At 43.4% G+C, this 17,066-nt stretch overlaps 1 protein-coding gene across 3 annotated transcripts; it reads right to left on the bottom strand.

Annotated features, from left to right (window-relative positions):
- Positions 1-3,681: 3,681 nt before the first annotated feature.
- On the bottom strand, positions 3,682-16,291 carry LOC147882900 (alkaline ceramidase-like). 3 transcript variants are annotated; one of them, XM_087401125.1, is made up of 4 exons: positions 15,677-16,291; positions 15,371-15,471; positions 14,483-14,829; positions 3,682-4,300 (listed from the first exon to the last, which is right to left on the bottom strand). In XM_087401125.1, the coding sequence occupies exons 3-4, from the start codon at positions 14,737-14,739 to the stop codon at positions 3,790-3,792; spliced, it is 768 nt and encodes a 255-aa protein (XP_087257251.1). In that variant the 5' UTR covers positions 14,740-14,829; positions 15,371-15,471; positions 15,677-16,291; the 3' UTR covers positions 3,682-3,789. The 3 variants fall into 3 exon arrangements, with proteins under 3 accessions (XP_087257251.1, XP_087257250.1, XP_087257252.1); XM_087401124.1 differs by lacking the exon at positions 15,371-15,471 and having other exon boundaries at positions 15,677-16,290; XM_087401126.1 differs by lacking the exons at positions 15,371-15,471; positions 15,677-16,291 and adding an exon at positions 15,522-15,663.
- Between the last annotated feature and the right edge of the window lie 775 nt (positions 16,292-17,066).

Raw genomic sequence — 17,066 nt, 5'->3', positions numbered from 1 at the left:
TGCGAGTAATGATGACAAAAAAACATTCTTATCCTAAACCAATCCTAGACCTAGACATGTGCTAAGGCCTAGTATTGAGACAAAAACTCAAGAAATAACACTCCTTGAGGTAATGGAAGTGACCAACCATGCATTGAGCATCAACACCAATAGCCAAGTGGATGGGCACATATAAACCGAGGTTGGTGAACCCTCCAAGAGTGACAGGGGGTCAAATAGCCCCAATTATCCCCAAATGCAATTGTGGCACTTAAGCTCCCAAATGAAGATATGGTGCTTGATCCAAACTAGGAGGTAGCTGGCTGACCCATTGCAGCACCAACCACCAAGTGCTCAAGTCCGAGAAGGTAGGACTAAGTATGTGTGAGAGCCTATTTTTTAAGTTGAGCTCCAAACCTCTAAGAACAAGAGGTAGAAGCTCAAGCCCTCTGAGAACAAAGTTAGATAATATAGTGTCCTTGTCTTTAACATCATGGGCAATCTTTTCATATATAACTCAAGCCACCAAGCAATGCAATTTCCCAAGAAGCAATCAGAGGTTTTATGGACGGTCCTTGGCAAGCAGAGTATTCAAGTGAAACATGTGCGTATGTGACCTCCTCCCACCTTTGAAATTGGAACATGTAGGGAAAATACACTTCTTGGTACTGAGGTGCTACTTTGCCCTTGATAGCAAGTCTTTATGACAAGCAAGTCCATGCTTTCAACTGGCACCACAAGACACTATCACTCAACAAGAGCGCATCAATGCCAAGACTAAGCATAACCACATCAGCATCAAGATAGAGAAGTCGACCAAGGTGACTTGTGTTTATTACTGAATGCAGTCAATTGAGTGCTTTGAGGAGTTGCTAAGTATCACAGTTACAATAACCCGAAGCCTATGGATACGCTTGCTGCTAATTTGTCAGGAAAGTGGACTAAAAAACGCCAAAAGAAGTTGTATGCACAAGTAAAATGTGATCTACCATTGGCCCCCTCTAAAGAAAGAAGAGTTTGATACCTTGGTTGTTTGTGCCAATGAAGAAAGGAGCTCACCACTCGACTTTGAGTCAAAGCATGTAGCTGGGAGTCAATGATGAAGAAGAGTCCTAACGTAAAGTTATCATAGATGCCCAAGCCAAAGAAGTTCTACCCTAGTATTGCAATAAGATGTAAGAGTACATGTATTTAGTACCATCCTCAATAGTTTGTTGCTAATCCAAACCTCAAGCTTGGTTACTTGTATGATGTGCAAAATAGTTTTGCATCAACACGAGTGCACAAGCTTTGAATCGAGCCCAAAGTGCACATGCAACGATGAATCCTCATCTTATGCCCTATATTCCCCCTCCTCACTTGGATGGAATATAGTAGTTCTAAGGCTAAGGAGGACTTTGTAGAAGATTTATCGAGTCTATGCAAAGGAGCTACAAAATGTGCAAAATAGTTCCATGGAGAGAAATAATGCAAGATGTTAAGGTTAGGTAGAACACTTGTATGAATGACTGTCCCAAGCACAATGTAAGATGGAGGATGTTGAATTCCCTCCCTCATCCCATTTAGTGTTCATTTATATCTGCTATAAAACCTATTCTAACTCCATTGGGAGAATTGTGATGACAAGAATTGTCTTACTTCATGCAAGACTGCATTGTAATCTACCTTATTTAAAAATATATACATTTATATGCAATATGTATGTCACATTGGTTGTAACATGTGCATTAGTCAATCCCTTCAATGAAGCTACTAACTAAATCTATAAGCACCTTCAACAAGCACCTAGGCAGCATTGGTAGATAGGGTTAATGCATATTTCAATTAGAAGCTCGTCAAATACAAATGTGTGACCACCTTTTATGCACACCCCTAGTAGCACGAATAGGAATGATGAAGATCATTGTCCCCTAGTTCTTAAATACCACTTGTTGGGAGGCAAACTAGTCGCCATCCCCATAGGTAGAGAAAAGAGGTAATCATTAACAGACCCCATAGCAAGACACATCACATGCCATGGGAGGGTAAGACACATCACATGCCATTGGAGGGAGAATTGTCATTTAGATTCATTATATTTTGTGATTAAGTGGAATTACCATATTTTGGACACAATATAACTTAACAAGTACAACAAATATCAATTTCTTAATGCTTTTATAAACCATAAAGTCCATCCACAAAGCTAATGATGGTAGCACAACAATAGGCTTAGAAGTAACTTGTGCCTTCTAATTCAAAGAAGTACAAATTAGACGTTTCTAAATCAAAAGAATTACATTCACAAAGGCAATGATGGAAGCCCTGCAATAAATTGTGCTTGTAATTCTAAGAAGCTAAGCTTGTCACAAAGAAGTATCACCAAAGAAGCACTATTATATATAATGGCCACTACAGTAAGCTATGCTCTTTGAAAATCTTACAACTTTTTGCATGCAGGATTTCACTCTATTGACGAACTAGTTTATTATCTTAGAGATTTCAAAAGCTTAGAATGCCTTGAAAAGAACTTTTGATGCAATAAACTATTAAAGACACCACTAAAAGTTAATTCCACATGGCCTAACATGGTATTGATCATAGTTTCTCTAGGCAAAGGCTCTAAATATATTTCTTCATATGGATCCAGACTTTCAACTAATGGTTACAACAGAGACGACACTCAATTGTGGAAAATTTGAGATACAACTGCTTGTGCCACCCCACACGACTTCATCTTTAGATGGTCTAACTCCTAAATTACTAAAACTCATTTGCAAAGAGTTATTGCACACAGTATCTATGTCTAGCTTGGTACTGTTTCCATGACATTAAAAGCACAAACTGCCCTCAACAAAAGCCTATGAGAGTTTCCATGAGAGACTGAAATAAGAGTGAGACATGGAATGCTTGCACATGTCACTACTATCAAGCATAAGGTGTGCAGTAACTGGTGTTTACTTCATTAAGATTCATCAAGGTGATGGACGAACATGCAAGTTCATCCTATAAAAGCTGAACAAAACATAATTGCACTACGTTTTGAAGATATTGATTTGGGAGCCCCATGCCAGCTCTTATGGAACCCATTACTAACCAAAGACAGTGCATTCCCCTGGAACCTGCTCCCCCCACCTGCCAACAATCAGAAATCCATCATGACCCCAGTCCATTAAGCAAATGCCTCAATTCAACCTAGCTGCTATAAAGGACAATTTGGCGATTGCATAATAATCCACCAAACCAAGCAGTGCAAACAAAAGCCATTTCTCAGCCCTGCCCGCCCTTCCCATTCTCTAGCTCCTAACAACCCTGTTTGCTTGCTCCCTGGCACTACAAAGCAGCAGCTGCAGCACCAAAAGCACAGCATTGTTAAGAAAGAACAACCAGGAAAAGCAGCAGCAGTCAAAAGAAGGGGGGGAAAAGACATTGTACATGGAGAAGAGAAATCGGTGATGCATCTTGGAAGAAGAGCTGTCTGAGAAATTTTTTAATCAAAATGCTTGACTTCCTCTGGCTAACATTTTTTTTTCTTTAAATGGACGACTCTTACCTTTCCAAAAGCAGAATTTGCTTTATTTCCAAGACCGCTAAGAATCTTTCCCAATTTAAAATGTCTATTGCATGGAGCATCTCTAAAACATATTTTCCGAATGGTACATCACCTTGTCACTCATAAGAGCCTCACAAGACCAAGGCTAAAAACAGTTCGCAGTGAAAATCTCTTCAATATCTGTACTCTTTTACTCCCAAGAAAGCAAGAACCACATTTTATCCAATCCATGCACTTAGATATGACCTGAGGCCAAAATGGTTATGAACATTGTTTTTTTACTCTATCTTGGGTTTAGAAATCTTCACATAAGGCAAACCACAGAAATATTTAAGTTCTGGACGCCAGTTCAGCTGCTGAGCTCGACAAAACTGCAAAAACGTGTTGGCAAAGAAAGAGTCGAGCCCGATGAAGAAATGCCACCATGCATGTCCTTGAGGATTGAAAACCCATTTTGACGTCCTCCTACAAAACAACCAACCTAGGGCCCAAGAGCCACATCCCAAGACCATGGTGAACATGTACATATGAGCAAGCCACTTCGCATGTCGATCTGTGGTGTGTATGTAGTACTTGTACATTCTAGGCAAACAAAGTAAGCCCAAAAACAAGTGATGAATCTGGTAGGTTACAACAAACCGAAACTGTGAATGAAGAACTGCAAAGATTGAACCATAGATGAAGAGGAAAGTGGGCATGGTACTTCTGTAGTGCCAGTCAGGAGAGTAGAGGACATAGATGTACATAAGCATCAACCAAACCATTGGTGTTTCTTCACTTTGCTGATGGCTGCAAATACATGAGACACCAATCAGCCCCTATAATACATACCTAAACCTCCATACACTGTGAGTACAACCTCATGAAAGATGATAAAGATAATCTAGCAGGTCAAAAAATTACCATGTAAGTTGAGCCACTACTTTACTACCATAAAATATGCAATCCAAAGAAAGAAAAGCCACAATCATGGACGGCTGTTTACAGCTAAAGATAATATCAATGCTGACCATGCATGAACATCACACTGAATACGAGTTATCCTCCAATTTTGCTATTCCATAGATAAATTCTCTTCCAGTTTGGAAATTGGAATAATGCAGCTGGGTTTTATGCTCCACTAAGGGTCAGTCGGCACTCAACTCAATGCTTTATATATTCTATAATTTTGTCAAGATTCTATGTTATCTTTTTGCCACCAAGGGCAATGTAACACAATAAGATGTTTTAAAAATGTGTTTCAAATGGAACACGTCCCTCCTAGCCCTCTCCACTGCCATCCGTCCCCCTTCCACACCTCATCACCAAAGACCCGAGGATTGCGGTCCTTCCAAAGGGTCCACAGTGCCCAATAACAAACCCAATTAAAAGAAGATCAAATCTTTGACTTACTGGATGAAAACCAAAGAGCCAGAATTTCTTGCCAAAAACAACACTGGGGAAGCTTGGAAGTAGCAAAAGCAAGAAATCATGAGATCTTGGGCAACGCCAAAATAGATGAGGTATACACTCCTGTAGAGACAAACGTTGTTGACAAGTGGCAAGAGAATGCCAAAGGAGGTGTGAAAGCCTTCAACCAATGAAGACCCTCTGCACCTGCAAGACTGTCCTTGTTATTCCATTCAAATGACAAGAAAGTATGTGCTTCCAATCCGCAACCAAACGAGAAACAAAAGGGCATCCTTTCATTTTGTATCAATGTAGCCCAAAAGAAAGTCCCAATGAGTGGGGTGCTAGTGACCAAAAGCTGAAGAAGACAAGTGCAAAATCGAATGTCTCATCATGAATATCCAAGGCTGATCACCCTACATAAACTGTAGCATCAATTTCCCCTTATGGACTCATGCATTTTAGGCATGCAAAGGAGATCCACTTAGATGCAACCTAAGGGCTTTTCGACAAAAGTGTGAGTGCCAGAAGAGCTCCATGACAGTAGACATAAAAGAGGAGATGTTTTAACTGGCAAAAAGCATCAAATGCAAATGAAACTGAATACAGGTAACCAGAATGGAATGAACGATGCAGTAACGGACATGCAAAGGCCACGTTGCCAGTTCCAATATTCTAGCTTTTTCTTGAGCATGTCAAGAACCTAGTCCTTTTGCTGACTGCGAGTAACATCCGGATAACCAAGATGTCTTACAAGCTACGTGGGAGAAGCAATGTCCCTCAGCCATAATATGACAATATGACACCAGGCTTTCTCATGGACAGGCAGAAGTTTAGATTCCTGAAAATTCTAAAGCAGACCAGCAGCCAGACTATATAAAGATAACCCCACCCCGGACTTTTCCATTTCCCACATGGTCGAATAGCATCTTTGAACTCGCTCTCCATGAAAGGATATTCTAGCTGCAAAGCCTGTTGCGGAGCGCACGCGCACACACATAGAGGACACGTATATATGTATGTATGTATGTATGTATGTACGTATACATATGTGTGTGTATGCACTGCTACGTTACATATTAATTTTCAAACTCTAAGCTTTTGCCTTTGAATGCAAAAGATTGGCATGAAATATTACGGCCGGGTCAGATTTGGAACCAATACAAATAGTACAGCACTTGGGGTATCCGATTGCCTAGTGTGTGTCTTTAAAGAAGGAGGCTTCTTGGGTGATGCAACGCATACAACAATAGCTAGATTACTGGAAGCTTTCTACTTGGACACTACATGTGCATCTGCGAATCATACAAGCAATCATCATGTCTTATATACAGTTCCACTTGCCTCTCATAGCATGGGATAAGAAAACTTTGGATGGTTTCTTGTCACAAGCAATGGAATACCTTTGGAAAACACGAAAGGACAAGAAAGCTCTGCGCCTCCTGAAAGTTCTTGGCATGAGAAGTCAAATAAGATGTATTTGTATAGGGTCAATGCATTGATAGTTTATGGGAACACAGACAATTCTAAACTATGGCATGAGATATTGGTCATGTCAACTATATTACCCTGTGAAAGATGCAGAAGAAAGACATGGTGGATGGACTTCCACCAATAGCAAGCACACGAGTGGTCTACAAGGCTTGCATGGAGAGCAAGCAATACAAGGAACCACTCTCGAAGTAGGGACACCGCTTTGTTAGAGTCTGTTCATTGCAGACCAATGTCTACTCAATCATTCGCAGGATCACCTTATAAAGGCTTGCTGTGTGGAAAATAGATGAATATAAAAGGCAAACTCAAGCATGAGAGACACGAGATTTACCTAACTATACACTGCTTTATTTATACATGTTGCCAAATTGGCATACAAAACTGTGCTAAGACCACTCCCCTAACTCCGACATGCGGGAGACGATACTATGATGCGGAAATAGGACACCCAAACCTCGCACATATGCTGGCTGGAAGCACTACTGGAGGCTGGGGGCTGAGTCCTAAACAGAGGAAGGCTGAGTGAGTGAAAAGGGGGGCTGAAGGCCCCTTATATAGGGCTGGGAACCAGCCAACCTTGGGCCAGCACAACCGACTAGCTGGTCAGTTTTGGCCGACCATGCTGCTGGCCCTTGCCTGTAGAACCAGGCCCTTTTGGACCATTTCAAGAAGGCTAGGCAGCCAGTCGTCACTGCCACCTTGGGCTTGACCCTTGTGCATGTGGCATTCCCCTCTTCTGAACTTGTTGCTAGGTGGGTACCTCGCAATGTTTTGCCCTGGCGACCCAAACTGCTCCACCGCGGCTTGTGACTCTGGGAACTAGGAACGGACCCCCGTAGCTAGTGTAGGGGTGCCTGTGACATTCCCTCCTGCTTAAATTCTGGATTATGATAGCTGCTGAGGGACAGAGTGAATCTGCAAAGCAAATGTGATCATGCTGACCAGCAACTGCTGCTCGAAACTTGATTATCCTCCCAAAGGACTGAAGAATAACGGTCTGGCACTCGACTAATCTAGTACTGCCCCAAAAGTCTGAGGAACGAATGTTCTGTTATGATAACACGGCAGCTCAATAAAAATTCTTGATAGCTGGTACTGATGTGGAGACTGGAAGCGTAACTGTGAGGTCAGTCACCCAACCATGCTACTACTGCGAACTCCTGATCCTTGGGTGGTATGGCACTCTTATAGGCTCCTGGACACAGGAATTGCATGTTGTCCTCGTGACCTGCTGACGACTGATTGGGCTGCTGATGTTGAGGCACTGCACTCCGGAAGTCCAATGCCATGAAACTGGCTACCAACTGTTGGCAAGCATTCTCCCCACTGCGGGGGAAGATCCACAGACATAGAAATGCTAGTGCTGCTCCAGGAGCTGCTGGGGTGATGAGAAAGCCATTGAAGCTAGGCAACCAAAACTGAAAACATGGGAACTCCAGCATACTCACATGCACTCCTGGAAAGTGTGATACTGCTGTCTGCATGACCTAGATGAATCCAGGAACATTCCCAAACTCATCCTCTAAAAACACAACATAGTGCAGTTTCAATCTCATGACTGGAGTGAGGGAAAGCTGGAATGAACCTGCCTCCTCTGCTGACATGATAACTGCTGAGGGTAAAAACTCTACCACCCTCCTGAATCTGAAACTGTCGATGGAAATGTCTCCCAAAGAACTTGCGTGATGCCAAGAGACTGTAGTTGTCTCTCTAAGAAACTCCGAGAGATGGAACTGAGGCTGTCTCTCCAAGGAGCTGAGCAGCGACTAGCACTGTAGAGCACCCCTCCAAGGAGGAGACTGTACCGGATGCGCTCTGAAGAAACGGAGAAGCTGTTGGGCATCCATCTAATGGCTCAACTAAATGGGAGGCTACCTGAAAGAACTGTGAGATGTCCAGAACTGCTGAGAACACCTCGTCTACCATGAATGACTGGTATGCCTCTTGAAAGAACTAAGAGATGGCTGACATCGCTTCTTCCTGATGGGATACTGGGACTAAGCATGTCCCCCTACGGTATGAAGGAAAAGGCTGCTGAGCACACCTCTGATCAATCGACTGAACTGATGCCATCACCAAGGGAACTACCGGTGTAGACATCGGTCACTGCTACTATTGGTGGTTGCGATCTGATGGAGAACACATATGACTAGCCTCCCGTAGTGCAAGACACGATAATGGGAAGTCCTCGTCAACCTCTCTGCTAACTTATACTACACCTGTTGCTTCCCTAAAGTGCTGGCAGAGGAATCATCAACCTCCGTACTGGTGATAGCTATACCTGCGACTCCAGTTATGAGGGTACTCCCTCCTGCAAGGCCGAACTGATGCCATCACCAAGCGAACTACCAGTGTCTGATCAATCGACCGAACTGATGCCATCACCAAGGGAACTACCGGTGTAGACATCAGTCACTGCTACTGTTGGTGGTTGCGATCTGATGGAGAACACATATGGCTAGCCTCCCGTAGTGCAAGACACAATAATGGGAAGTCCTCGTCAACCTCTCTGCTAACTGATACTACACCTGTTGCTTCCCTAAAGTGCTGGCCGAGGAATCATCAACCTCCGTACTGGTGATAGCTATACCTGCGACTCCAATTATGAGGGTACTCCCTCCTGCAAGGCTTGACACTGGTCTGGCAAACTCTTGAGACACCCTCTCGTTCTGAGCATCACGGCCAGTGGGACTAGAAACTGAGCCCCCTAGTCCTGAACACTCCTGATGAGAATGTGAAATGTGAGTCATGCCGACTAAAACTGATGTGGCCAACTGAGCTGCAAGGAAGGAACTGACCGGAGCTAATGAAGAGGCCTCATGGGTACAGCAATCCCTTGACCATGCTCATGATCAATAAACTTCCAAGGAGCTGCAATGGGCTAGTACCAACTCAAGACAGCTAGAGAAAGATCAAAGCCACTCAATTTACGAGCAGCTCCGTCCGTCATTGCTCTAGAACGAAGCTTTGCAAAAGCTGACAACAATACAAGGACTTTGTTGTTGTTGTAAGCCATGAAGATTCTAAACAGGACAAGAGCTCTATTTGGACAGGGAGAGCAAGAGGAACAAGAAAGGTTTCTACTCTTCATAACGTGGTCTCTACTGTCCATGAACATCCCACATGATTAAAGTAGAGATTGGAATCAAACCGCATGTCATACACATCACGAAGTAATACTTAGAAAACTCACAACATGTACAAAGCTCTTCCAGAAGATACCAACAATGAGGCTAATCCTGTGGGAAGATACAAAGCTCTTCCAGAAGATACCAACTCATAACCCTAAGAGAAGATGCCTGCCATATGATCACTGTTTTCAATCATTAGTAAAAGCACTTTTCATTACCATTCTTCTAGTGCAATGTTGTGATCTAAGAGGATGAGTTTGGTGCATGTTCCTCTCTCTCTCTCTCTCTCTCTCCCTCTCTCTCTCTCTCTCTCTTTATAGATACATACATACATAAATGAATGCATAATGCATACATAAATGCATGCATAATACATACATACATATAAACTTACCATTCTTCTGATGCAATATCCGAGGATTCAGCTTAGTACAAACTGTATGCAAAAGAAAGACTTAATTGCCTGATACCTAAACGAAGGAAGAGCTCAAAGACAGTCTTGAACTGCCTGCGCAACTGAGCACAAGTATGGCTGCTAACAGAGAACAAGTATGTCTGAAAACTGTTGAGCTGGCTGCAAAACTCTGAGCGGAGGTTTGCTGGAAATTAAACACAAGTATGGCTGCTAACAGAGCACAAGAATGGCTACAAACTGAGCACAAGAATTGCAGCTTACTTAGCTCAAGTGTGGCTGCAAGTTTAGCACATCACAAACAATGAATGAAGGAAATATGCATTCATCATGCTATCAAAAGCATTGAGATAAATTACATCAGGGGGTGTAAAGGGCTGTGACACTCCTGTCACTGAAAAAGTTAATCTCAACCGTGAATCATCCTGATAATGCATTGGGAATCGGCGCATACTTACCCACAAAGAAAGATATGCACATCCATCTGTAGATAGGAATTCTCTGAACTGGAGAAGAGATATGTACATCCATATGTAGATGGGAATTCTCTGAGCTGGAGAAGAGATGTTTTCACAATGTTGGGTCCATAATATCATCACCTCTCTCTTGAGGTGGATCTGCTATAATTGTCTAGGTAGACATTCATCTGATATATGGATTTCATAGATTGAGATAAAGCACATTGTGAATCTAGTCTTGCATCGTTCATCATCAATGCAATCTGAAAGGACTGTAATATCTGAGGACCATTTGGGATATGTCTTCTGTCCTACTTCCGCTTCAGCTTTGCTGTTTCAAATTCCAGAAGAACCTACTGTTCTTCTTTAAGCTGAATTTCTATTGGTCGGTATTTACTGTTTTCGTAAGACTTTTGAATGGCTGCCTTGATTTTGACTGATTGTTTCAGCTGCAAAAAACTTGCTTCCAGATGTTCATGGAGAGTCCTCTAAGTCAGTTGCCTCTAGCAGCACCACCATTTGCTCGGAGTCTACGACACAAACTTCTCCAACTAACAAGTAGAGAGCTCCAAATTCCTCTGTAATGAGAACTACTCCTCTTACATATTTAGAATGGCTTCACCCTAACTCCTCTATGTCCACGCGAACAAACATTATGCCCAAAGCATGCAATTGATATCAACATTAATGCATAAACAGAGAAGGCACCTTGGATTATATCTTCATTCTGTTGCCTGCCATTACAATAAGCCCACTAGATCAACATCGATTTGTAACTCAAAGCTGGCACTCCAGTTGATTTTTTCTTTCACACTCCAGCTTTGAGTGGACAACCTCATCCTCATTTGCAAATGACCCAATCTCAAAATTACAATCTGAGCAACCTTTGGTCTCTTTCACTTTCAGAAAGGTATTCCATGGACCAGTACTCAACATTGTCACATCCTGGGCAAGATATTTTCTCTTAGGGCTATGGGGTGTAACTTCTTTTTTTAGGAAGTTTTCCATTTACTCTTGCTTCTTTGATTGATTCTCCTGCTATTTCTAATTGCCTTCTTCTTGCAAATCGGGCACCCAGGCTGAGCACAATAGTGAGCCCCCATATGCGGACTGCATCAGGGGGTGGACCATAGAATAGGAGTAGACATGGGGCTGCCACATAGGCAGCACATGGTCTGCCATGTGGGCAACAGAGAGAGTGAAGAAGTACCTGGCAAAGGAGATCCACCATGGAGGGCAGATCTGGTAAAGGATGATCCAGATGCTGTCCATTCTTGGAGAGGACAAGACTGCACAGGGAAATCAGTAAGAAGGGCTACCTGGACAAGGCGGATGATGTCAGCCATGGTACGGATCTGTCACCAGGCGTACGGACAGTACAGAGGGGTTCTACAGGACTGAACCAGCAGGATGAAGAGGCGAACAGATCGGGCTGTAGTAGACCCCTGGATCGGCCAAATAGACCTAGCCAGTCAGTTGTTTTGGCAGGGCTTGGAGCCATATAAGGGGTCATTTGGGGCTTCCATACTCATCACTTGGAGCAGCCAGTTCAAGAGCAGCAGGGGGGCTTCCTTGGACCTACATCCAGGAAGTGAAGGAGACCTATAAGTGCTGCAGACTTAGCTCAAGAGTGGCAGCCCACCTAGGCTGGTATCTAGACAGTAAGGTGGAAGGGATCTTTGGACAGAGAGTGTACATAAGCTCAGTGGAGCACACGGGCTCAGAGATCTAGAGCTGCCAGGCATATAGTGGGAGAACACTTTGGTATTGTATTGTGTCCAGTTTGTGGACGGACAGAAATATATAAGTGTTGCTTCTATATTTGTCTTGATGCACATATACCTAGATGAGTCCAGGAACATGCCCAAACTCATCCTCTAAAAACACAACATAGTGCAGTTTCAATCTCATGATAGTCACTCATAAGGTTGAAAACCATAAACTCCATCATGCATAGCAAGGACTAGCTACTATGACATCCCCACTGATGTCATCAGCGCTTAACAGTGGGTGTAGACCATAGTATAAACATATGCTCTCACACATACAAATCCACACACCCACACATACTTGAGCATCCATTTATACAAAGCCTTTGTACTCAGTTTCTGTCGGAACTACGGAGGTGAAGGGCAGACTCAGCCATGACAGAGGCTAGTTGCTGGCTTGCACCCACATGAATGGTTGTGAAGTACACACGTGTTTATGAAGCTTGATTCCATATTGAAACACTTCCGCGTGTGCCCACCGGCTGTTAATGGATCACCATTTCATGTGCACCCTGCCAGTATAATGCCCATCACACAGCTGCCCTGCCATCACAACCCATTGAGACCATGGCCATGTAAAGCTCAGCCAAACTGAAAATGGACCGTGGACAAGTGAGAGACAACTATTTTGTCGAGAACACACAACTCCAAGGCCATGGTGATGGAATCCTTAATTGGGCCACTCCAATCAACCAAGATCCAAAAGAAGAACACCAGGACAAGCTAATGTCTCGGTCAGTCTAGAGCAATCAATCGACCTTGACAACCCACCAACCAAAGCAGGCTGGCCCATTCAAACTTGGTTAGGAAATCAATTGTCAAGCAGAAATTCTAATCTTATTCAGTGCATAATAGTCCACACATAGCCATGTGGTTTCATCCCCCCTCACCACAAACAACACTAGGTTCCATACAGCAACTTGCTTGGTTACATGAACCCACTTTTGCACTATAGAGCAACTACCTCCTTAGTTCTTTTAGCTATGTTTCAATCATCATATAGCAGTGGCAAAATCCCGACCAACACCGACTCTATTTTATGATCCATATGCCTTTGCAAAACCAACCCTATTGGCATATCATTTTGAAACTCTTAGCAACATTTTGATTCCCATGCTAAACGTCCCACCTTTCTTAAGGTCCACTTAAGCTATTTCAAATTTCACTTCATATTGACACAAAGTTACTTTAAGCATGCACAATGCACCTCTGCACCTTGCTTGATTTCTTTTTCCAATTTATTTGCACTTACTGTCTTCCTTTTTGGAACTCTCTCCTCTCATTGCTATGTTCTATAACTTGGGCTTTTCCAGACTTGTCTTTACCCACTTTATTGGGCTTTTCCAGACTTGTCTTTACCCACTTTATTCGCTAGCTTCCTTGCCTCTTGTAAAGTAAACCAGATCTTATAAAGAGAATCATAACTCCATGCCCTTGCATCACAATACTCACTTTTTACTGAACGTGGCTATCAGGTACTGGTCATACCAGCTTAGCTCCACAATTTCCTCAAATGCACCCATTGACATGACCAGCTGCACCATGCATCACAAAGAGAAAACAGGTCGGGACTGCTCACACAGGAAACCACAGCAATATCGGCTTGGAAATCCTTGGAATTTGGTGGACCCAGTTGAGAGCTGCCAGCTGGGCCAAGATAAATTCTTACCACATCCTGCTCATCCTGTCCCTAGCATTGGTTTCTGGGGCAAGCGTAAAGCATAGCCAACAATGTCATGAGCATCCAGCAGGAAGGTAACTTGAAAACCTGCGGGTTTAGGCTATCCATATTTTGTCCTTTCAAGGTTCCAGTTCATATACGCATGCACAAATGAGGGTTTCATTATCTATTTGCAAGTGTGAGAACGTATTGGACATGCTTGGCATTTGATGGCTAGCCTTAAAGCAACCAGAAAAAAATATGTAGGAAGTGATCGTCTGAAGAAGTCAATGGTATGTAAATATAATTGGATGAATCAAGGAACATCCTCTGACACAAAGTGCAGTATCAATCACATGACGTTGGAGGCAAGCCATACAGGTATCTTCATCATCAAAGTGACACATAGAAAGCCGAGGAAAGCCTTGCAAAATCAGGGGTGACAGGAAAAAAGCAGAAAACTAGAACACGTCCTAGTGTGCTACAGAGTTTCGTTCCCAATGATCGGCCTTGTGCAAACACAGCTTTCAATTTACAAATCAATATACTGAGTTGAAACATGGACATATCCCAAGTTGAGACATAGACACTGCATTTTGCAAAGCAATTCAGACTTCTAAAAATATTTATTGGAAATACTTTCAACAGAAGAACTTACACATGCTGCAATGTGCCATGGAAAAGTACGCTCCCCAAACCCAACGCCATGGTGGCAAGGTGTAGCATAGTAAATCTCTTTTCAAAGCTTTGCCTTATTGAGTTGATGAGGCCTACTAAGCCCAGAATTATGCCAGGTATGTTCGACGCACTATTATAGAACTCTGCTATGTAGGCAGACACCGCATACTGGTTTTCACAGGGTGTGCTGGAACTTATTGGTCCCCAATAGCCATTGACATGAACTGGCTCTGCCATTATTTTGAGCTCAATATGTGGCTGAAGTAGAGTCACAGGAACTTTGGCATCACTCTTGTCATCTTCATTCGCTTAGCTCTTGAGGATAGGCTGCAACAAGCAGATATGGTAACTTAAAGCACAAATAAAGATGCAAGCACACACATACACAAACATAACACCCCAAGGACAAAAGGCCTTAAGAGAAACATTAAAGCATCTCTCTCTCTCTCTCTCTCTCTCTCTCTCTCTACCTCCCTCCGTGGGCGAAAGTATTTAAGATGTGGGTCCCTTAGTGACCAATGAAGGAAATCAAGGATGTTAAGACTAAAAGTGCAGACTCGTCACCATTTCTAAACTCTTGCCCATCATACATTTCTGTCATAAAAATATTTCACTCGCAGAATGCACTTGATCAACCATATAAGCGTGATTTTCAATTGAGTCAGTCCCAAAAGCATTCCAAAAACTGATGTTCAAAGAGAAGATAGGTAACCAATAGCTGGATCCTAAAGACCAACAAATAATTAATGGCTGTCAAAATGAGAAATATGAACCGAACTGCTTTCGCTATCCCAACTACAAGGAACTTACTTTCAGTTGCAAATTAGGACCTCACCTGCTTTCAGTATCTCAAATACAAGAAACTTACTTTCAACTGTCGTCTAAAATCGCGACCAATCAATATCGACGTGCAAGCACCCAAACAAGACGAAAGATTATAAATGAGAGCCCGAGGCACCCGAACCAACCCTGGTAGAAAGCCCTTCTCGTAATCAGATGTGGCAGCTTTCACCGCTTACCAAAATTAAAGAAGGGGAAAGGCCAAGAAGCAAATCCGGCAGCAGGCGCGGGTGAACAAAGGGTTTTAGAACAGATGGGCGATAATTGGGAGTATGGAAGAATGAAAATCAAAGCAGGAAGTAGGAAGAACAGATGCTGTCGGTGGAGCGCGTACCAGTTCCCCGATATTCTTGCTCTCACTGTTGTAGCTCCAGTAGAGTCGTGGTGGTGGCTGTCAAATCCCGCGGACAAGCTTCCTGGGCTCCAGATATACAGGAAAAGGAGGAAAAGCCCGCTAAAACCCGCCGACAGCAACAGATTCGGTCTCCTCCTATACTGCAATGGAGTTCTTTCCACCCCTCGTGCAGACACCTATGCCGACAACAGCAGATTGGATCCTTGAAAATTTCCCGACCAAGCGAAGCTCAAGCCGGGCTCATCTCTCTGGGCAAAGAGAGAAGTTCAAAATCTGATGTATAATTCAAATCCAATCCAAAGGCAACCGCGACTGGATGGTTCTTTGCTCCTACAATCTGATGCTCGTCCTGCGGAGCTCCTCATACAGGTGGTGGTGTTCTGCAGCCGCCGCTTCGACCGTGTGGACCAAGCGTGGTCTACTGTGCGATTGAATGCACAGAGAGGAGCTCGGTGCTGCTTCGGGGGAAAGGGATGACAACACAAAGAGATGATTGTTGTGCTGCAACACGGCCAAAGCTCAAGAGCAAGGGGGAGAGGTGGCACCAGGGTTGCTCCACACGCACTCTACCTTGGCCTGCATGTGAATGGGTCCCTTTGGCCTATCTTGTGGCGGTCCTTTGAATATTAGTGAATCTTCCCAAACCTTAGCAAAAAGTGGAGAGCTTAGACGACTTCCAAAGTAAGCTCTTCACTTTTTGTTCACGCCCCCATCTCAACATCAAACATCACACGTTTGGGAGTTCGCCCACTTGAGCTAGCTGCTTGTCAACATGAACCACAGGCGGTTGGCCCCTCATAGTTGGCCATCGATGTGTGTGTGTGTGTGAGGGAGGCGGTTGGCCCCTCATAGTTGGCCATCGATGTGTGTGTGTGTGTGAGGGAGGCGGTTGGCCCTCATAGTTGGCCATAGGTGGGGGGGTGTGTGTGTGTGTGTGTGAGGGAGGGACAAACATCAGGAAACTTTGGGTCACTCCTGCTCCCTCTCAAATATCTTTCTACAACCAATGCCCTCACACATTGCTCCATTCATCGACAAACTATGTGCTTTCTTTCTGTGGGCTCACTCCTCATCTCATATTCCCTCGCAAATTATTTCCTATGAAATGTGACAAAAAAAGTACCTTCTTCTTCTCGCATCATGAGGCTAGAACAAAGTTAAGAAAATGCTTATATAAAAACCGTGGCTCCTACTTTTTCTATTATACATTTGTCCTTGGACATGTATCCCAAGAATTTATTTGCCCCTCTTAAGGTATAGGTTGGTTTTTTAGTCCAAAGAGCCTTCGATGTTTTTCATTTGATTTGGTCAAGCTAACTAGTGTTTTTAATGAATTTAAAATGTTAAGCTAGCTTAGTATTTTTGCTAT

The sequence above is a fragment of the Dipteris shenzhenensis genome, chromosome 29 (genome assembly GCF_047967505.1).
Source record: "Dipteris shenzhenensis isolate YYH24624 ecotype China chromosome 29, Dip_SZ_1.0, whole genome shotgun sequence".
Taxonomy (NCBI): domain Eukaryota; kingdom Viridiplantae; phylum Streptophyta; class Polypodiopsida; order Gleicheniales; family Dipteridaceae; genus Dipteris; species Dipteris shenzhenensis.
Note: the sequence above shows the minus strand (reverse complement) of the source record. Positions and strands in the feature narration are given on the sequence as shown.

Excerpts from the sequence above, each read along its gene's own strand:
- LOC147882900 (XM_087401125.1), bottom strand. The coding sequence starts at position 14,739 with ATGGCAGAGCCAGTTCATGTCAATGGCTATTGGGGACCAATAAGTTCC. Across the intron at positions 4,301-14,482 it reads CATGGCACATTGCAGCATGT|CCATCAGCAAAGTGAAGAAA; the intron begins GTAAGTTCTTCT and ends ATGTATTTGCAG.